General features: G+C 34.8%; 2 protein-coding genes and 1 non-coding gene across 3 annotated transcripts in view; all 3 read left to right on the top strand.

Annotated features, from left to right (window-relative positions):
* The first annotated feature begins 3,835 nt into the window (after positions 1 to 3,835).
* Trnak-cuu lies at positions 3,836 to 3,908 on the top strand. Its single transcript has one exon. It is a non-coding gene; the product is annotated as a tRNA-Lys (tRNA).
* Positions 3,909 to 7,065: 3,157 nt separating this feature from the next.
* LOC112639397 (uncharacterized membrane protein DDB_G0293934-like) lies at positions 7,066 to 7,948 on the top strand. Its single transcript, XM_025413200.1, has 2 exons — positions 7,066 to 7,137; positions 7,622 to 7,948. The coding sequence occupies exons 1-2, from the start codon at positions 7,066 to 7,068 to the stop codon at positions 7,946 to 7,948; spliced, it is 399 nt and encodes a 132-aa protein (XP_025268985.1).
* A 256-nt stretch (positions 7,949 to 8,204) lies between these two features.
* Positions 8,205 to 22,852, top strand: part of LOC105254412 — a 74,720-nt gene continuing 60,072 nt past the window's right edge. The window contains exon 1 of the mRNA XM_020028491.2: positions 8,205 to 10,849. Coding sequence (XP_019884050.2) covers positions 9,661 to 10,849 — 1,189 coding nt within the window. The 5' untranslated portion in view covers positions 8,205 to 9,660. The remainder of the gene's footprint in view (positions 10,850 to 22,852) is intronic.

Here is a 22,852-nt window from a genome sequence, read left to right on the forward strand (position 1 = left end):
TTAAAATTCCATAGATCTTATCTTACATCAGTCAATGATAAGAAATTGCCTCATCTTCGCTTTATAATTCTTAGAGCGATATGCAAATTCAAGGAAGAACCTGAACAGATAATGAATTGCTTTCTCTAAAAGCTTTTGACACGTAAATCGATAAGAAAGTAGCACAAGTAACACTCAGAGAAGTTATCAAAAAAAATCCTGTTAACGAGAATGTGTAAATAGTACAGATCACTCGAAGCAGTTCGTAAGAAAGTCTAATTAAAAATAAAAATTTTGATAAAAAGATTCATAAAAATATGTTACTATATAAAGAAAAAAATATTCGAGGGTAGATTTTCTCTCTCTCTCTCTCTCTCTCTCTGTGCATGTTCTAATTTATAAAATTTCCAGTAAGAAAATTAATTTATTTAGATAAAAGGTAAAAAGATATTACTTTATGTAAAAAGTAAGAAATTACTTTACATAAAAAAATTGTACTAAATTACACTTTTTTCCAAAGGTGTATCCACAGGTACTGAAACGTCTAAAGACGTGAACGAAAGTGGCCGTAAAACATTGGATCGTTTAAATTGTGCCGGGATATTTGCCTTGTGTAGGAAACGGGGCCGATGGTCCCTTATCAAAAAAATCAGGCGAGGATAATCAGTTAAGGGGTTAATCTTCTTACTCGGGCATGCATGCCCCGTTCCGACTTCAAAGTCGCGCAGGTGAACCGACCGCGTAATCACTGTTATTACGATAATCGTTTATTACGAGCGAATAGAAATAAAAATCGCGCCTGGAGCACATTGAATTACGCTCATCCACCTCGCTCGTACGTACATACGCTTACTCCTACGTAGTCTACGTCTATACGAAGGAACTTTTAACCACTTACGGCAAGGGGCCCTCGGCAACCGTTCACGAAGGGCGCCTCTTTTTATCTTTCTCGGATTGCACCTTGCTTGTCTTCCTCGCTTAATCAGGATTTTCAATCAACAACAACGCTTATCCAGCGTCTGGAAACAATGTCTGGTATGCTTAGTGATAGTATACGATTCATATGGATTTGCGAAAGCGAAATTACTTTATTAAAAACGTGATCATGAAATTTCTTCAAAATTCGGATAATGAAAATATTTTTAATGAGAAATCCAAGATTGTACTTTTATGATATAATCTAATTTAATCGAAATATGTAGAACTGTTTAAAATTATTTCATCAATATATTTACTCATTTTTTTAATTTTTAAAATAAATTTATCATGGAAAATTTATAAAAATCTAATTAAAAATAACTGACATAATTGTCAAAATTATCATTCGATAATCCGCAATTTATGCATAAATATATTAATATGCATGGATCGATATTAATATGCATGCGTGTTACATTAAGAAAATTTTATTGCCAGCTCGTCGCTACTGCATTTATCTTCATCTTGTGAAAATAAGTTCTAATTACAAATGCTGAAAAATAGATTTATTAGTACGCGTGCATTACGTTGAATATGCATCGCTACATCACCATCTAATTATGAAAACTCACAAACATATATTGCTCCTTTTGATTAAAAACCTATAAGAAAGAGCGCATAATCTCATCAAAGCAATATAAAATGTCATGTTATTTTGTACTTATACATTTATTAAATGTATTTCTTCTGTATTTACGATATGTATTATGCTTTGTTAGATTTATATCAGTATAAGTAATCAATATATTTAGAAATACAGTGGATTAATTATCATAAAGATATAAAAATATCTCAAATAGAATTTTATTTAGAACGTTATTTATTTACGCGCATGTTGTCGATGTCATAAAATATTAATAAAAATATCATAGGCCTCTCTAATTCTAAGCTATCGATTACAAAGCAGGGTATGCCTAGTGAACGAAATACCCACAAAATGCCCACCGGCTCAAATTATCCTTCGATTATATATATTCGCATCCGGGGGATGAGTAGAACACCCACCCCATCGCCTCCATTGCACACACACACACATGCGTATCGATGCTTTCTTTTTGTTGCATTTTATTTCGACCTTGCTCTCCTCTTCTATCATATTCCCTTATTCTCTTCGTCTCTCTCTTTCTCGACTCGCTCGTCCATCCTCTCCTATAAACCGCGTACGACGGCGTCGTGTCTTCGGCTGGAAATCAGGGATGCGATAAGCAAACACTCTCTATACCCGCGCACCGCTCTATTATTAAACTATAAAATCGCGGCACCCTTCATTGGCGCAGAAGCCCTCGTAAACGTCACTGAATTATCCTCGCCGGAAAAACGATTGCGCGAAAACCGTGGACGAGATTTAATTAACACTTAGCACTCCCATAAAACTTGATCACTTCGTAAAGGTTTATAGCTGTACAGCACACTTGTACAAAAACTACTCGTGTACGGTTTGCGTCGCTCGTTTGTGCGATTAATATCTTTCGATTAATGTCGTAAGAATTTATTTAGAATTAAATTTATCAAATTTAAAATTACGCACATTGGCAATTTTTTATATTTAAAATATTTTGCGAAATCGTGTATATTTCTCAACTATTCTTGAATTATAAATTATCGTTTTATTTATTATTATATTTTATTTATATTTTTTTTTACTTGTAATTGTTCTAAGCATATTCACAAAATATTTTAAACATAAAAACTTTTAATAATTATATTAATAATATATAATATATTTAAAAATTATAATTATATATATGTATATATTAAAAAGATTGAGTCGAAAGATATTTTTACAAGTGAAACCAGTTGTATATTAACATTTCATTTGCATAAATTGAGTACCACGCCATTGCATTTGTCTGTCCCCCTCGTGACTTATTCTTTTGCTGCGGCCTGATCATGCCCTTGTATTCGAACGTCCGTTAGCGCCGATGATTATAATATCATCCCAGCGAAAAACCCTCGGGCTCGTTATAATGTATAAATACAAAAGCAATGACGCCCCTCTAATTAAATGATCGCGTAGAATGATCTGTTGAAAGAAAACGCGACACATGGAAATATATATTCTACATCTCGGAAAATTCGTATAAAGCGACTAATTCTCGTACATTTTCGATGCATCATGAATTTTTCAAAAACAAAATATTTCTTTGTGACATAAATGAATCATTAGAAACGACATATTTGTGTCCCATCCAGAAATTGAATGGTAATAATTATTTGATTTATTTAATATTTAGATTTTTTTTTATATAATTTATATATAATTTATATATAATTTATCATTTACTTAATGATATTAAATATATTATAAATGTTAAAATATATAATGTTAAACTGATCAATTAAATTGATGAAATAATAGAGATTACTGTTGCAAATAGAAATCCTATGGTATCTGTAGTATTATTAGCATGATTTTTCAGATATTAGTAAATCGATAATTCTGCTGTGAGTCAATCTATATTTCAATGATATTTTATTCTGGAGATAAAGAAATGGGCTTTGATAATAAACTCTGGTCGATTAATTAACGCTTGACAGATCATATCTTTAAAAATAGATGTGTTCGATAAGAGATATCTCTCGTCATCATAGATAATTATACGATAACAATCCTATGATAACTATCCCATATCCTATTTATAGATATGTATAATAATTTTATAGATAATAATATCGATCGATTGGATTTCATATTCAGCCCATTTCATGTTCAATATTTATGATTTGTAAGAGAATTTATTTCCTATGCTGCTCTTATCACTAAGTTATTCAGGCTCTTAAGATGTAATATTTAGATTTTGATATAGATAAGACTTGATGAATAATTAATCTTAAATTTATTTTGTTATAAACTTGCTTTTATAACCAGGTGTAACAAGCCCGGCTAGCTCAGTCGGTAGAGCATGAGACTCTTAATCTCAGGGTCGTGGGTTCGAGCCCCACGTTGGGCGATTTACTTTTGCTTCCGAGTTCCATCATATCTATACACCAGCTTAAAATGTATTGTACTTTATCTGAGAACCTGGACAAGAGATTTTTCCATAATTTACATGCTCTTATGCACGCATAAATTAGTTGTATCATTTTGTAAATATTAGAGAGAGTGTGTATCTTTTCAACAATATCATGCCCAAGACCTACTCATGCATAAAACCTACTCACAGCTACTTTTTCTAATCACTTTCAGCTTCCCAATGTTAAATTTTTGTGACTAAACAAACTATAATCTGAAATTTTATCAGCTGAAATTTACTTGAAACTTTTCGAAACTTCATGTTTTATATCTCAACATAATTTGTATGCGGAAGTATCCTTTGTACGTCTTAATATGATTTTAAGAACAACACGTGTCTGTCGTTTTAGCTCTGTCTAAGATTGATAAATAAATAAATTTATTGCACTATATTTCACTTATCTTTCCATTTCATTTACCTATCTCTCCTCTCCCTCACAGCATCCAGACTGGCTTTCATTGGTATTTGCGCAGCTGCGATCAATGACTTTCTAGAGAGCAACAGCAATCATTAATACTTATTAAGAGAACAAAAAATTGCGCTATCTATCTATTAGTGTTTGATATAACATTCAATTCTCGCTATTATGCATATATTATGTAAAAAGATTTACATTGTTCATCTTAATTTTGTCTGACATATAAATTACAACTTAATAAATTCTAATAATCGTCACTTTCACATATCATTCTAAGCTAATAAGCATGAATTTATGCGACAAAAGTCTCGAAGAGGTTTTTTTTAATATGCCCAGTCTATACAATAAGATATTAGTCGTTAGTCGTAAACAAATTGACAATCGCAGTCGAATATTTTTTAAATTTGCGACTTTCGAAACTCTTGCATTTTTCAAATTTTTACAGAAATTTTATGTATCATTTTTCTAAATTATTCTAGGAACAAGGAAAACGCATATCAATGACATCACTTAGTCTCTGATAATTTTTTTAAAGAATTCTTGACAGACTTAAAGAATATTTTTTATTGTTCAATTTACCTTTGAAAGATTTGTCAAATTCATACATTTTTATGAGTAACTCGATATCATTAACTTCAACCGGATATTCCCATGATGCTTAACTTATTCAAAAACAATTAAAAAATCAATTGCACGAATATTTCTTATGTATTTATAATAAAATTTTTATGATTTCTTCGTAAATTTTCTTGTCAAATTCGCAAATATATTTCAGTATACATTTTTTTGAATAAATTCAATGTTAAATGTTCTACCAATTGAACAATTTAAAATTCTATTAAAGAGAAACCTAACGAAAATTAAAAAAGAAGCGAAGAGTAAAATTATTTATTATATCTATTATTTATGTGTCATTATATATGTGTCATTATTCTTGTACTTTTATTTGCCGCTTTATTTCGATTTTTAAAAAATGTACTCCAATGTTGAAGAACGCTATGTGATATTTAGAATGTCAGAATAGAGATGGAAAAATGTTAGTATCTTAATCTTCGATATATTTCTTGGAATATTTTCTGTCGCAGGTCACTTGGGGCTCGTTTATTTCATTTTTTCCGCTATTTGGACGCCTTTCGTATCTTCTCGTATTTATGAGCAATGGTAAGAACGATTTCAAATGACTTACCGCGTCGTGTTCAAAGCCTAACAACTGAATCGCAAAGCGACTAATTGCGTAATCGGACCACCAGAATAGAAAGCTCTCCCTTTCTATCCCCCAAAAAAACACTGTTTCTCGAATTATCTCAGATACATAAAAAATCTATAAAATGTTTCAGATACCGATATAATAATTTAATAATTTAATAAAAAAAATAAAATTTAGTAAATTTAATTAAAATTTTAAAATAAAAAAAATATTAAAAGTTTATAAATAAACTTTTTATTTTAAAATTTTTATTAAATTTACTAAATTTTATTTTTTTAATTAAATTATATTATTAAATTATTAAATTATTAAATTATATTTAATATAGACAGAATGAATTGGAAAACTATCTCAATAAGTATCAATAATTTCAAGATCATTGCTCTTAAAATTAAACTCAATTAAACATTTTTTTATAAATCAAAGATGCAAATAGGTAACAAAATCCTGTGTTTTGCATCTTCTATTATATAAAATAAAATATTTTAAAAGTTATTGAGTGAAATGGAATTTTATTGCCACATATACAGGTATGTTAAATGTATGTGTATGTTAAAAGATAAAAAATCGCAATAAATCAGGATGACGAAATTCTTTTACGAGTATCGGAAGAACTTTGATTCTAGCTTAATCGTGAATCTACGAGAACATCTAGTCATTCTGATGGCTTACACTTTATATTCCCGTCTTCCGATATTTTCAGACATATCATGCACACGAAAAACATGTAACTATAAATGCACCGAAAAAATTGTATTCTTGAAATGTATACTTTATAAGTCCTCTTAATAAATATTCTTAATGAATAAGAATATATTCTTAATTTGCGACTTTTGCGCCCCAACTCAAATAATAAAAAAAACATCCCATTAAGTATATATTCTTATCTGTTAAGAATATTTAATATAAGAATCTTTAGAAGATTTACCTCTTAAATTAAGAGAATCCTCTTGACGCCTATTTAATAAAATATATTATAAAGATAAGTGGTATATCCTTAAGATGAGAATACAATTTTTTCAGTGTGTAGAAGACGTCAGCATTGGAAATGCGTTCATCGCATTACATGGTTAGAGGTTTCTTTCCATTCTCTTCCGATGTAACGAACAAGCACAAATAAAAAGCGGATCCACTTCTGGAATGCGTCGACAAGTTTCCTTCGAATAAGAAAAGAATTGATATATATATCGGATCGATCTGTCAATCGAGTGCGAGCTTTCACGCGAAGCAATTTAATTTAACATAAGTCATAAGTCACTTTGATAGCCTGAAATCATGAGAGAAAGAAATATCGGGGGCAATCATTAAAATTAAATATTCATTCTTAATATTAAAATTAATTTCAATTTTAATTGAATATAATGATTTATTAAATTAATTTTAATTTTAATTGAATATAATTATTTATTTTGCATTTGCAGAAACATCAAACATACCGGACAACCTTCGATTCCGAATAAGGGAGGAAGATGCAACCGAAGAAAACGAGTAGCGATAGTGACAGCATCCGATTGTATTATCGCATCCGTATGTCGGTCAATGTAAAAGAAACATTAAAAACCACCCTCCTAAAAGGAAGTGCACAGTGTGCGACGACGGCAGAGGAGATACAAAAAGAAGAAAAGAGAATAAGAAAAGAGGAAATCACGAAGAAATTCTAATCGCTATTTACTTCTTGAGGTTCTTCGCAGGTGTTCGCGCACGTTCTTCACGGCCCTTGTCGCCGATCGTTCTTTTCTTCCCGCAACAGCGGCTCCTGCTCGTTCTGTTATTCCGCGATTTGTACGGAGAAAGAAAAATAGAGAACACGTTGTTCACCGCGATAGACCTGGGATAGATCAGGCGAATTAAAGAACGATCCGCGGTCGAGGAGGGAAAAAACGAGGAAGAGCGAAAGAAGCGGAGGAAGATAACCGGGAGAAGAAGTCGGGACGAGTGAAGCTGCCGAGAGGAAGAAGAGGAACAAGACGGAGACGGCGATAGGTCTTTTAACGCGGAAGAAGAAGAAGAGGAGATTCCATCCAGCAACCCGTGAGAGAAGAAGAGGGGATAGAAAAAGCTGCGGCGCGTGGTGGTGGCGATGGTAGTGGTGGCTCCGACGATGGTGGTGGTCATGGTGGTGAGGCTGGCGCGGTAGCGACATACGTCCAGAGCGAGCGTCCAGATCTGTCGCGTGCTGTGCGCTGCCGTGGAATGGGACGGAAGCGGACACGGGGATACCAAGCGGAACGGGACGACGGCGACGACGATCTCGACGCGACGAAACGAGACGGAACGACGACGACGACGACGACGACGACGACGACGACGACGAGGACGTCAACGACAGTGACAGCCGCGGCTACCGACTAACCGGCCGGCTCCTTCAGCCGGCGAGCGCGGGATGGGATGGAACGGATGCTGCTACGACGGGCACGTGTGAGTAGAGCCAGCCGAGTCGTGTGTCCCACTGGTAGTATAGTGTTGGTGGTTTCACTCTCGGCTGCTGCCTCCACCGCCGCCGCCGCCGCCGCCGCCGCCGCCGGGCCGCCGCCGTTGCCGCCGCCGCGCCGGTTCGGTCTCTCTACGAGAGCGAACCGAGGAGCGTGCCTGAACCCGGCGAGCCGGGGAAGAGAACCGCGGCACTCGTTCAGTAGTTTCTCGGACGCCGCACCGGCATCATCCGACCCTGCGAGATAACCCCGCGCGCGCGCGCGGCCGCGACCCCCGTGTGACAATTGCGTGCGTGGTACGCGTGGTCCGGCGGCCCGGCTCCCGGTCCTGCCTCGCGCGAACGTCCGATCGTCGCCCGTATATCCCCTTCGAAACTGGAAAAGATCGATGGTCGAATGGTCCTTATCGATGAGATATTTTCGGAGCATTTTTAACGGCGTTTGTCGAAACACGCGCGATCGATTTTACAAGTCAATTTTGAATCTTGTCCCCTTCCTGTCATGTGAATCAGTGCAAGTTTGCGACAGAAGTATTCTACCGCGAGAGATGTCGATTAAGAGAGGGGGAGGGTTTATATTCTTTCTGCGTGAATGATGATAACTAATCGTGAAGAAGTGTTAGTGCGTGGGGATCTACTAGCGCCGATTTTTTGCGAGAGAATTATTCCATGATTGATAGCGACTTCGGAAGAATACGCGAGATCCGGAAAAACGGAAATCGGTGAGACAGATCGGCGGAGAGGATCCGCAGAAAAAAAGAGAACGAGAGAGAGAGAGAAGGAGAGAGAAAGAAACCCGTTAAGGCGGTGCGAGGTAACGCGTATCGACTCTCGCCGATTAATAGCAACGCGGAGAGAGAAGGAAGACGAACGAAAGAGAGAGAAGGAGAGGAAGAGACGAGAGAAGACGAAAGAGAGAGAAAGGGAGGAAGAGACGAGGACCGAGCGAGGTCGTCGAAAGTAACCGTTAACGTCAACCTGCATACTGCGAAAAAAACCGTTTAAAAGAAGATCAGCCACGCCGATCATCATCGTCGGGGAGCCGATCGAATCAATTCACTATCAGGATCATTCGCAGTGCATCGACCATCCTCGGCGATACATTCTATCTATTTTTCCATCTGTTTATATCGTCAAAACTGAGATAACACCGTGAACCAGATGTCACCCCGCGATTCATTGATTCCTCATCGGCGATAGATTGTCCTGGGATACCGATACCGACCGGTCAGTTTGATCCTGACGCGTGCCCGGCGATAACAGCAATAATGCGAGAGTGTCGAAAACGCGATGCATGGACGAACCGACAGTATCTTTATCAGAATCTTCATTCTTCGCGGTTAACATCTCCCCGAGACGCTATCTTCAGAGGACGGAAGTGACTGGAAATCGACTGTGATGTCAGCTGGCAGCGCGCGCGGCCCTCAGCGATACTGTATTAACGACAACGAGGAGGGCGATAACGAAGACAACGATCTCGGAGCACCGGTGGAAAAAAGCGAGGGTGGTCTTCGCGCTCTTGCGCGGAAGACGCAAGAGTGAAAGTTGCGACGGCGGTAAATCCTGCGGGAGACGATTACAAACGCGGCTAAGGTGGAGGAGAGCAAAGAGAGAAGTGTCGGATGAGACCGTCATGCCCGCTGAGGTTGACACGGGCGGGCATTGGGTGCTGCACTGTAATTCCCGTGCCGACCGCCCGACTACGACGTCGATTCACGTGTCGATTTTCGCGAGACTTCCCGGGATCGATGAAGACCGAGGGCCGAGCGAGGCGAGAAGGAGAGCCCTGAAGGATCGACGACAGCAAATCGGGATTCACGCGAGAGAGGTGCAGCCGACGACGAATTATCGTAATCAAAAATCGCTGTCCGTGCTCGGTTCATCCACGAGGATCCCGAGAATCAACGACCGGGAAGAGACGATTCCGTCAGCGACGGATCGCGCGTCATCGCAGTCCTCGCGTCGAAGACGAAGAGGAGACGGATTTCTAGCGTACCTCGCGTCGAGGGAATTCCCGCGCATAATCGAGAATGTTTGTCTCCCGATCACGTGGAAGTCGCAGGAGAGCGAGGAGAAAGAGCGAGCGGAATCGCGGCTACGAGACGTCGAGACAAGACAGCCTGACCCCGCGATAGCGGATTCGATTGCAGAGCGTCGAAGTCTCCAAGATCGATCCCAGACGCGGCCGCGGCCCGCGGTCTGCGATAGGAAGAATCTCGATATCCGATATCGGCGTCAGACCGATTGTCTGGGAAGGACGAGGATAACGGAAGAAAATTCTCTTCTCTCTAGTCACCGTTCGTGTACTCGCTCGGAGCAGCGATCCTTCGGGGAGGATGATGAGGGATTTCTCGGCGAGCAATTTAACGACACGCGACCGGACGAGAGCGCGCGATCGAACCGCGATTCGGGAGGACTCGATGAACGCTCGGCGAAGCAGGAGAGGGAGCGGATCGAAAGGCTCGACCAGGACAGGAAGAGGATCAGAAACAGGCGCGCGTACCGCGTCCGCTCGTTCCTTCAACTGGCCTTTCTTCTCTTCCTCGTCGCCTTCGGGCGATGCGGACCCGGCTTGTCGGGTGTGATTAAGTTCAGTGCGAGACCGACCGCGAGTGTTCTGGGGATCGGCGCGATTATTAGTGCAGTGAGTGCAAGATCGATCGATCTGACCGGTGACGCGGGCACCCGCGCCGAAAGATCGGCCAATCTCTCGCACATCACCGGGTCCTCGCGAAAGATACAGATGTACGTTAGGAATCGTCATCTACAAATCCTGCCGGATGGCACGGTGAACGGCTCCAATGATGATTCCTCCGATTATAGTGAGTATTCTCTCATTAATTATTGAAGAATTTAAGCGGTTTATTGATATATTCTAACTCGCATTTGAATAATATAGCGAATCAATGTCTTCACCGACTCTAAGAGAAAGTAGTAAGCGAAACAAGACCTTGAATAAAATGTTGCGTAATAGTTTTGCGTAAAATGTAATATGTTATAAAGTTAAAATCTCAATCAGCATTAGAGTAATGTCACGAAAGAGAGAGAAAGAAAGAGGAAAGGGGAAGGATTTATTATTTATATTAAATTACTAAGCTTTAAAATTAATATTCTGATTATGTTCGTTGTATTCTGATAAATTCTATTTTGGACGTTCAATTATATTGTTGTCTAAAATTGTCGGACAAACGTTTAAGCAATCAGCTGATCGTATCTATTCCCTCATTAGATTTACCAAGAACGTTATTTTATTTAAAAGAATCGAAAATGCTAACCGTGACCTTGCAAACATCTTCAATTTCAAGTTTTAAAGGTCATGTTTAGATAATCTATAAATTATGATAAAATTCAAGGTATTTATCTACAATTTAATATGCCATATATTGTAATACACATACAACTATATATCATCCAAAATGAGCTTACTTTTACGAATTTTGTAGCCATGAACAAGAAGTTTAGTTTTGCTTCGTATTTATATCAAACTGGCATCTTTTTTTGATAAATTTAAATAAACGGTTAATGACAATTATCAATACTTATTAATAAATTTGTAAATCATATCTTCTTCATTTTCAATAATATAACAAATGAAGAAAAAGTTACAATTATTTTTATGTCAATGAATGATTTATATAACTATTATAAATTGCAATAATATATTTTAAAAATATTTTAAATGATGTAAAATATTTTTGAAATATATTATTGCAATTTATAATAGTTATATAAATCGGCAGTTATCTCCTTCATTTCATTGCGCTTTCGATTCATTCGCAACAGATTAATCGATGATATACGTAACAACGAAAACACTTTCTCGTTTCTCTCTTTCTCTTTCTTTTTTCATCCAACATCTTTAATTAGACTCGACACCTGCAATCGATTTTTTTAATCACGTCGATTCTTTGACGGGTGTAGAATTTAAATCCGGATTATCATCGTTCAAGAGACTCGTGCCACCTATGATTAATGAATGTGTAATCAAACATTATCCTTGGACCGCGTCGGGCTGACTATTCGATGCTAATTTTATACGATACCCAGTGTCCATTCACGATATTCATTTGATATTGAGAAATCCTTCGACACTCGATACTAGCAGTCGTTCAATTTTTTATCAGCGTTCTAGTTCATCGTGCCTTTTATCGCCACGCGATGACTTTATCTGAGCGTTTGACAGCGCGTTTCAACACTCTATTTAGATTGTCGAAAATTCCGCAAAATAAGCTAAACAATTGATCTTGTGTCAGCTGTGTTGTTTGACTGATATTCGATATTCGTACTAAATTGTTTACTCGATAAAAAATATTCCTATCATTCGTTCCTGCTCCGAAAAATGAAACCGATAAAACCACAATATTATTTCAAGTGCATATCAATAATGTCTTGCGGATGATTGAACAAATTCAATTTGATGCACCTTAATTCATCGCATTTCATGTAAGCGATTTTGACTTTAACATGATAAAAACTAGAAGTATATTCAGACAGTTTAAATAATAATCTATTGTATATATGAATATATATGAATATATCTGTATATGAATGTTTATCTCTACTTAAAAAATTCGTGAAATATGTATGTATTGTGATAATCTATTTTTTCCTTCTTTCTCTATTACTAAAACTTTTAATATAGACGCGATTAAAATTTATTTCGACTAAGTTAATGTTAGTAAATCGACTGAGGCTACTTTGATATTGAAAGCACTCAGTGTAAAAAACACTGACGAAACGAAGAGTTCTACTGTACGACTAGATCGAGAAGACAGACGATCTAAGAATACCGTAACTAGACCACACTGACCTTTGCTGAAACTTTACTCGTTTAACCGCTAAGAAATGCTATTCTATTTGTAATCTCGTGCATTTGTTTATTCATGGGTACATACAGAATGAAATTAGGTTAACGGGAGAGAACACGTGTAAGTAAAGTCTATCTAAAGTTTAACTATAAACTTTGAATGAAGTTCTGTTAATGGGGAAACTTTAATAGAACTGTCCAAAGTTCTCCGTACATTCTGTACTGGTAATAAATGACACTACGTCACACTCATAATTAATTAAGAAAATATATTAGATTATATTTGATATAAAGATGAAAAATAAGAAAGTTATATACATATATTGGAAATTATGGTGTTATTACATAATTCAAATTTCGAAGAAAAAGAATATTTACGAAGATAAATATTATTTTTCAAGTAGATTTATTCTGATAATTAATTGCGTTATTGCTTATTGCTTGTTAAGAAACAATAACATTAATAATTTTGTATAATTCACGTAAAAGTAGTAGTACATTTTAAGTAGTTTTGTAGACAAAATTATTTATGTTTTTTTATTTCATGTTTTAAATTTTGTGATGCATAATTATAAATATATATATAATCAAATAAGATATTATATAATATTGTAATAGCACATACTATAAAAAATTATTTTCGTAGAACAGATATCTTGATGATAAAACTGTGACATATGTATCATTAATTGAGTATAAAATTAGCGTTCGCCTGAACTGTGATAACTGTAACCTTAGCGACAAAACAGCCAAGCCTCTTTTAAACAATTCATTATCATAAAGATTCGAAAAAAATCTTAAAATTGCAGAAACTAATTAAATATCTCAATTTTCCCACCAATTATCGCTCGTCACATAATACCGCGACAATAAAATTTACGTATCAAAAAACATATTAAAAAATGTTAATAAAATTTGTAAAATATGCCAGCATCGGGCGCGATCAAAATTTACGATTACCGATTGCAATAATAAAATTTGAAAATTACCATCGGAATTCGCGAGAGATACATGCAGATATACAGTCGTGTTTTTGAATAGAATGCCAGAGAGCATCGAACGTATATAAATACGACGTCGTGACGCGTTTTCGTCCACCTTAATTATTCGCGCGCGTACATACGATCGGCAATCGTCATTTACATAAATCACGCAACCGGCGGCGGCCCGGCCACCATAAGCTATCCTAATAGGCATCCATTCCTCTTCGCCGGCACCGTTCCCGTGCATCATTCGCCAGGCAAATCAATGAAGCATCTGGTTCCGCCGCACGTCCACTGTTTACCGCCTAATTGCCTTCTTTGCGTAATGCGTGCGCTGCGTGAGTACACGCGTACATACGTGCGCCTAAAGTGGCCGGAAGAACCGACGAGTATCGTCGCTTGGAAGTTACCCAAAACGTCATGCTCGACGACGACGACGACGACAAGGAGCGTCCTCGGTAATGGTGCGGACTACTTTAATCTCAGCCCCGGATAATTGGAGTTATACATTCCGATCAAACCGCGACGTCGCCCCGGCGGAACAATCATCGAGGAATTCAACCGGAGAATCTCGTTTCTAGATTCGTTCGTCTTCCCTGCCAGGAGAGGCTTCAGCTAGGAATGCCGATAGCATCCGCGATCGGATAATCGACGCGCGAAGCGAACCGAGTAAGCGGACGATTTTCTCGTTTGTGGATTCGTGTACGTGTATTTTTTGACGATGACGCGACGATGTTATCTGCAATACGTCGCAATCAATAATGAACGAAATGTAACTGACCGACGAATAAATATTCATCGACTGTTATCGGATAATAACAGGAAGAAACGAGAAAAGAATTCGAAATAAATGTGTTGATCGAAAAGCGCGATGTAACTGTAAAACATGTTCCTATTCTGCATTTGAATCTTGCTTAAAACTATGAAAACAGCAATGAATAATTTAGAGAATTTTATAGTCCCATTAAGAGAGTTCGCTACCGTACATAAAAATAAGACGTAAATGTAGAAATAAAAAAAAGGAAGATTCATTATATCGCGAATTGTCAAAATCGACGTGTATAATTTATCAAGTATCGAATTTTATAAAATACTTTAAGAAAGAAGAAAAATTTCTCTTCTATATTATTGTACTAAGAGAATATTCTCCGTAAACGCTTCAAAGCTAAGACTTTGCTTTACTTTCAGTGACTGAAAAAAGCTCGTCTAAAGATATTCGACACAAATGTCATCAACATTTCGATTACGGCAGCGTCGCGGAATGCGCACGTGATGTGGCACATATCTCTCTCATTTTCGCACTGTTTTCTTTTATATATATATATATATATATATATATATATATATATATATTCCTAGGAAAATTAAAAACTGATTCATTGTGGCAAATAATGCACGCAAAAGTCTCCAATAATGCAAATAAAATTAAGCAAACTTTAATTTAATTTAAGCTTTAATTTAATTCGATCGAAATACTATTATCTCCTCTTGAATACTCGACGATTTCAACTTTTGCTAATAACAGCCAAATATAAAAAAATGAAAAAGCATAAGAGTAGCAATAAATCTGTCGTTTAAATTTGATAATGACGGAAGCGGATCAAAGAGATCCAGTGCTTCAGATAAATTATTATCGAAGAAGATGGGATAATTAAGCGAAATGTCGGAAATACTTGTTGCAAAATCGTGACCCACATTGACATTGGATAAACTTTTTGATTCATTCACGCAACTTTGTGAATAATAATGAGAATATTATCGCGATCTACTGTAATAAACGCGACATGTAATAAAATTTCGACAAGATTAGAAGAAACTGTATCTTTTTCCTTAAATTATAATTAAATTATCATTAATTCGTGCTTTCAACAATGTTTTCCTAAAAACAAATTCTAAAACTAGCATTTCATGAGGTTTATGAATGTCAGAGTGCATCAGAAATTTAAGTCTAGAGGAGAACTATCTAACTGTTAACGAGCTTTTAATGACTAGGGAGGTAATTTTTTTCACTGTTTAATGGAAATTACAAATTTGTACAGTGTTATTAGGTAATTAGACATTGCATACATGGCATGCGTGTCTCTAACATGCGTTGCAACGTAATATCATTTTTCCTCTCTTCTGTTAATTTTGTACTTCCGTGTCATAATAATTAAATGAGCAACATTACTTAAAAGTTCATTATTCGCGATGTTTTCAAACATTATTTTGCGAGCAAATGACATCATAGATTTGCATACGCTATTTATAAAGAAGAACCGGTTAAAGTGGCTATCTTGAAAGAATGAAGAATCCTCGATAGAAATGAAGAACGATAATGCAAATAATATAGAATTCTGTGTTAGCGTGAACAAGATTAATGACACCTCTCTTCGAACTCGATTTAAGAAGATATAAGTACGTAATAATTAACGAGCACTTAAAGTCTCGATTAACCGAGTTACATTGGCTATATTAAGGATCGGATCCTTAAGCGATGACAGCTTAAAGAATGAAAATCTCGCACTTGATTTGGCGGAATTCTGAATTATTGTGGCTGATGATAAATACTTGAAAATATATGTAACTTTAGTACAAAGCTACATTCGACTGTGCATATTTTATTTTCATTCCTGTTTCAATCTTGCGATTTTTGGCTTAGAAATCAATTCTCGAGATTTACTTTTTAATTGAATATTTCAATATCGCATATTTTAGGAAGTCGGATATCATCGAATATATTTTACACATGTGATTTTACATCTATTTTTCCTGATTATTCTTAAATTTAGAAATTTATGTAACATATATATATATATATATATATATATATATATAACATTAAATATATTAATAATAATGTTAAATATAGATTTAAAAACGTGGAAATGTTTATATAACGTAAATTAAAAATTTTATTAATATTGTAATTATCTATTTACTGATATATTTATTGAATGGAAATCTGTAATATTATTATAATATCACTTATATTACAACGAAGAAATTTATTATTCTTGTTAACATATTAATTGAATAATGCATATTTTTCTTGTGAAATTATTGCACAGTCTTCAACTGCGGATCAAAGAGCTCTATTGAAAATAAAATATCATTAGAAATTTATTATTTTATTAATATTATGTTGACAAAAAATTTAATTTAAAGAATTTAAAAAAAATATATATATATATATATCACAGATGTTTTTTTTGTTCTATCGTAATATCTCATTCATCGGCAATTTCGTTAAAGTTTCAAAGGAGAAATTCCCAAAGTAACATTCAATTACCTTACTCAGCATTAAAAATTCACCACGCTGGCTATCGCTGTTATTCTTTTATAGACTTCGCCAATATATCGCGGGTGGTCAAGTTCAGCCCGTCGGCTAGACAGGACTTGAGAAGCTATGTAAGAGCAAAAGGTGTGCGGCGAAACTATTAATAAGGGAGCACAAAAGCTAATGGCGCGGGTTGCACGTACAAAAGAGGTCCATTTAATGTCTTCGACGTTTCGATCCGAAATCCTTTTCGCGAAAGATCAATCGCCATCGTAATATTAAGATATAGTGACGAATCTGCTTATCAATAAACACAACTCCTTCCTCTAAGATTAAAAAATATGCTCTAAAAATCGCGCTTATCTAGCAAACCGTATACATAAATCAAATGGATTCTTTATTATGGCTTTATCGCAGCTCTTAATAAGTCAAATCGATTCTTAATTATCTTTTTGAATTATTTTATTATGTGCGATATAACATTTATGCATGCACAATAAAAAATACATATGATCTTTCTTTCTCTATATGTTTTGATATTGAATTAAATTTGATTTCATCAGATATTACATGGCTTATCTCAATAGAAATATTCTAAGTATTTGTAAAAAAATAAAATATTTTCAAGTGTCGCCGACACTTTGTCGCCGACGATCTATTTATAGCGCTTGTTAAGTACGAGCAAAACATAGAATATCAAAATAGCTCGTCTACACGAGAATACATGTCACATAATTATATACATGTCGCATAATTATATATCTTGTCAGATACGCATTCGATGTGAAAGCTTCCATCTGTTCTACGAACTTGAAAGTAATAAATCGCAACAAGAAAATTATTTCATTGATCCAAAACTATCATTATTCTCTATAAAACTCTTATAAAACTATCATTATTCTAAAATTATGAAAAAATTATCGATGTGATAGCTTTGATCACTTTTACTTTAATTCGTAAAGGCAGATAATATTTTAAATTAGCATGCTAAAAGAATTTGCATTGTATAATCATGATAAGAATTTATAATTTTGATAATGCAGAGAAATCTTATATACATTCGTCTGGAAAATCATACATCTGATTAATGGGAATCTTAGTGTTTCAATCAAATAAATAGCGAAAAAATAGTATTTATTTATTTATGTCATTCTTATTTTATTGTTTAGGTGTTTTTAATTTTTATTCTTTAATTATTTTCTAAATTTATAATTTTATTCTTTAATTATTTTCTAAATTTATAATTTTCAATTTAAAACTTAAAATTATATATTTGATTAAAACTTTAATAATAAAATTCATAGAAAATAACAAGAATAAAATAATTTTCAAAAAAGGCTTTTAATGAATAATTTTCATGGATAATTTTTTATGAATAATTTTCACATATAGTTATGTTATATATGATTTAATAACTTAATCGAGATAGAAATTTCCTTTCTGAGAATGACATAAATATATGATAGACATAAGTATGATAGACATGAATATTGAGTTAACATAGATGACAGAATAATTTACGCAAGAAAGACGCGTGCACCATCGGAATATTAAATTAATAAAATTAGAAATTTCCTTAAAAAGCGAAATAGATACGACATATACCGCATTGATAGTGTGCGTATTACGAATAATTTTTCTGTGAGAAATATAATCGAAACAAATTTTCGGTTTCAACAATCTTTAAATAAGCTTGTGAATCATTGAAAAATTGAGACTCCTCATTCATGATTTGTACGACGTTTATCCGCTTCATTAGTAACTGAAGGGTAACGATAATAAATGATTCCCTTAAGAAGTCGCAATGAACCCGATGATTAACGGGAAGAGCCAGCACCTACCGCTAAATCAATTTTAATCAATCGATTTCGTGGAATGCGTATTTCTCTCATATGCAAATCTTTTCAGCAATAAATCGATACTCCAGACGATCTCACAATAAGATTAAACTAAGGAAGACATCTATCTTGAAATCATCGCGTATCGATGCTGCTCGTATATTTCTCACGATGTCATTTACAAAACTGCGCGTTTTATATATTAATAGGTAAAACTTTATAAACTATTCAAGGACATTCGAATAATACAAATAAAGTGTAAACGGAAATTAGAGATACATTAAAAATGCGTCTGTAAAATTCTGTTTTACGAAAAAGGAAATGTTCTAATTCTTTATTTTTACAATCTTTCTATAATAAATCATTTTATGTCTCATCTACTGGAGCAATAATTGTAACATTTTAACCATTGCAATCTTCTTGAGAGAGAGAGAGAGAGAGAGAGAAAACTACTTTTCGCGATACCTTATTCGTGCAAGAGCGACTCGATTTGGTATCACGAGAATGACCATAGTTTTTTTTTCCATTTCGTTCAGGTTCAAGTGCTGGTCGTCGGACCAAGAAAGGGAGACTGCGCTCTCTCGCGTGTCTCCCGCACTTCCTTGTTACGGTCGTAAACCGCAAACAGACCACCCGATTCGAAACGTCGAACGTAATTATGACCGACGACGCGGTTGCGTGCAATTAATACGCGATAAATTTCATCGCGACGTCATCTTTTTGGCCGAGTCCGCAAAACGAACAAGCACGACACGAAATTGCAAACTAAAAAATCTATATCACGCTGCGTCGAATGCGTGAGCTAACTCGCGAAATTAGTATCCGCCTCTTCCAACTCGGATATGTTTTCGTTAGAAGCAGATCGCGCACTTTTAACGTATTTCCTTTTACATGCCGCAAGTCGCAGTAATGTTAACGAGATATAAGCGGAACTTTTTTGCTATAAATGTTATCCAGAATATAAAGGCTGAAATTATATGTATAATTAACGAATCTAATTTCTTGCAAAATTTTTTCGCGCGCGATTAAATCTTAATTGGATATTTTAATTTAAATTACACCAATAAATTATTTCATTGATACAATCTCGCCATACTTATAATTTTATATTATATTATATATATATATATATAATATAAAATTTGTAATCTATATATGTACTAGACATAAAATTTAGACGTAAAATTTCGTATGCAAATTCCAAAAATAAATATTTCGTAAAAGGTAATAAATTTTCCGTAAACAAAATTAATGATTTCTATTTACGATTGATTGCTATTTTTATGATATGCAGAAAGAGTATTGTTTCACATTTTATTTATTATTATTACTTATTATTATGATTTGATTTGATTTATTATTCTTATTTGAAAATGAATAGATATAAATAAAAATAAAAAAAAAAGAAATGAAGCTCTTCGCGTGATGTTAAAAGCAGTATTCAAAAAGAGCTAAATTAACATTTTTACAAAGAAATGAAGGGAGAATGCGAGAGAACGAAAAAGGGTTAAGGACAACTATAGATTTGAGACCGATTGATTGCTATTTTTATGATATGCAGAAAGAGTATTGTTTCACATTTTGTTTATTATTATTATTTATTATTATGATTTGATTTGATTTATTATTCTTATTTGAAAATGAATAGATATAAATAAAAATATAGAAAAATAAAATGAAGCTCTTCGCGTGATGTTAAAAGCAGTATTCAAAAAGAGCTAAATTAACATTTTTACAAAGAAATGAAGGGAGAATGCGAGAGAACGAAAAAGGGTTAAGGACAACTATAGATTTGAGACCGATTGATTGCTATTACGATTGATTGCTATTTTTATGATATGCAGAAAGAGTATTGTTTCACATTTTATTTATTATTATTATTTATTATTATGATTTGATTTGATTTATTATTCTTATTTGAAAATGAATAGATATAAATAAAAATATAAAAAAATGAAATGAAGCTCTTTGCGTGATGTTAAAAGCAGTATTCAAAAAGAGCTAAATTAACATTTTTACAAAGAAATGAAGGGAGAATGCGGGAGAACGAAAAAGGGTTAAGGACAACTATAGATTTGAGACCGATTGATTGCTATTACGATTGATTGCTATTTTTATGATATGCAGAAAGAGTATTGTTTCACATTTTATTTATTATTATTATTTATTATTATGATTTGATTTGATTTATTATTCTTATTTGAAAATGAATAGATATAAATAAAAATATAAAAAAATGAAATGAAGCTCTTTGCGTGATGTTAAAAGCAGTATTCAAAAAGAGCTAAATTAACATTTTTACAAAGAAATGAAGGGAGAATGCGGGAGAACGAAAAAGGGTTAAGGACAACTATAGATTTGAGACCGACACGAGTAAAACTCCGGAACCCCTGCAGTTGCATAGCACTTAGCTCCCAATGGCACACGTAGCATGCTGGGCGGTTGATTAACCCGGTGCTTTTAATTGAAATATCCCGGACGTAGGTAACTCAAACGAACGTTGAAGAAATGCTGACGCGGCCGTTTAATCGATCACGTGCTGTTTTCTCTCGTAAGCGGATATAATTTCTTGATCGCTCTTTTTTTTTTTCGAGGGCGCGAAAGAGACGATATGAGAGCGTATAAAATTACAATAATAAAATTTCTTAACATCATAATTAATAATATCCATTTTACATCCCGCTCTTCAAAAATGACGGAATAAAATCCCGAGCCGCAAATGTGTAACGCGAGATAAAGCATATGCAATAAAGATGTTCGCGAATCTATATATCTGACTTCTTATCTGGAACTGATATGACTATCGCGTGCGAGAAGATTGCCATGAAATTGCTATTAAGTAATTTAATGTACACACACGAGTAATGCCGCCACCGGGAAGTTCAGAGAGGGAGATGCGAAGATAGAATATTAGAATATAATAACATCATACGCATGATTAATAAACCGCGACGTTTCGCGAGCTTCAACGGAAAATTGGCGGCGAGATACTTAATCGAGATACTCGCGTTGCTGGATATCTTCCAGATTGCCGCAATAATTACCGTGCAATTACGTTACTTTTCATTTATACGCTTGCGATATGTATTGCGCAAACGACAGACGCCGGTTCCGCCTACGTTATCAGCTGTTACACCCGAGCGACTGAAGCCCCCACGTATGCTCGCTCGCATGAGAGCGAGATATTTCACTTGTGCGACGAAAGCTATCTTGATTAACGGTAAATTCGCGATTGTACCCAATCGCAACACGAACTCTCGCACCGGAAGGCGCCAGATTTATCTCGACGTGGCCAATTAGTAAGAAATACGATCGGCTGATTAGATGCCCAAATTAGCCGACGAGATTCTACGCGTGTACAAATTAACGAACCGGCAATCATTCGATAATCGCTGCTTTAAGATCAGAAAATACGTATTCTGACATGTACGTTAGCGTTAAAATTGTACCTCGAATGCTCGGGTAATCGACAGCTCGTAATTACACGATCATCCACTCGTCACGTGAAGTGAAATAATAATCATCTTCGATCGACGTTAAATTTTGCGTGAAAATAATTATCGTGTATTAATTATCGTTTCGGTTATGCAGATTAGCATGCAAGATCTGTACGTCGGATTGTAACGAATGAGAATCTCGAAGCCTGAATCAAACGAGCCTGTCGATGATAAATGATTCCAAGTATAACTTTTTCGCTTGTTATTGATCATCGCGAAAAAGTTACCGGAAAGCACTAATTATTGGTTTAATTTACTATTTACTATATACTATATACACATTAATCATCTCCATAATAAATTCAAGAGTGATTCGTTAAACATTTATTAGCATATAAAAATTTGATTGGTATCGTGTATTACTGAAATTATAATAATTAATAATACTAATAGAAACGTTATTTTAAAAAATGCATTTATATTTTAGTAGTGAATGCATAC

The sequence above is a fragment of the Camponotus floridanus genome, unplaced genomic scaffold (assembly GCF_003227725.1).
Source record: "Camponotus floridanus strain SB8 unplaced genomic scaffold, Cflo_v7.5 scaffold62, whole genome shotgun sequence".
Classification (NCBI taxonomy): domain Eukaryota; kingdom Metazoa; phylum Arthropoda; class Insecta; order Hymenoptera; family Formicidae; genus Camponotus; species Camponotus floridanus.

Coding starts and splice junctions, on each gene's coding strand:
- LOC112639397 (XM_025413200.1), top strand. CDS start 7,066: ATGCAACCGAAGAAAACGAGTAGCGATAGTGACAGCATCCGATTGTAT. Junction 7,138..7,621: donor GCATCCGTATGTCGGTCAAT/GTAAAAGAAACA, acceptor GATTCCATCCAG/CAACCCGTGAGAGAAGAAGA.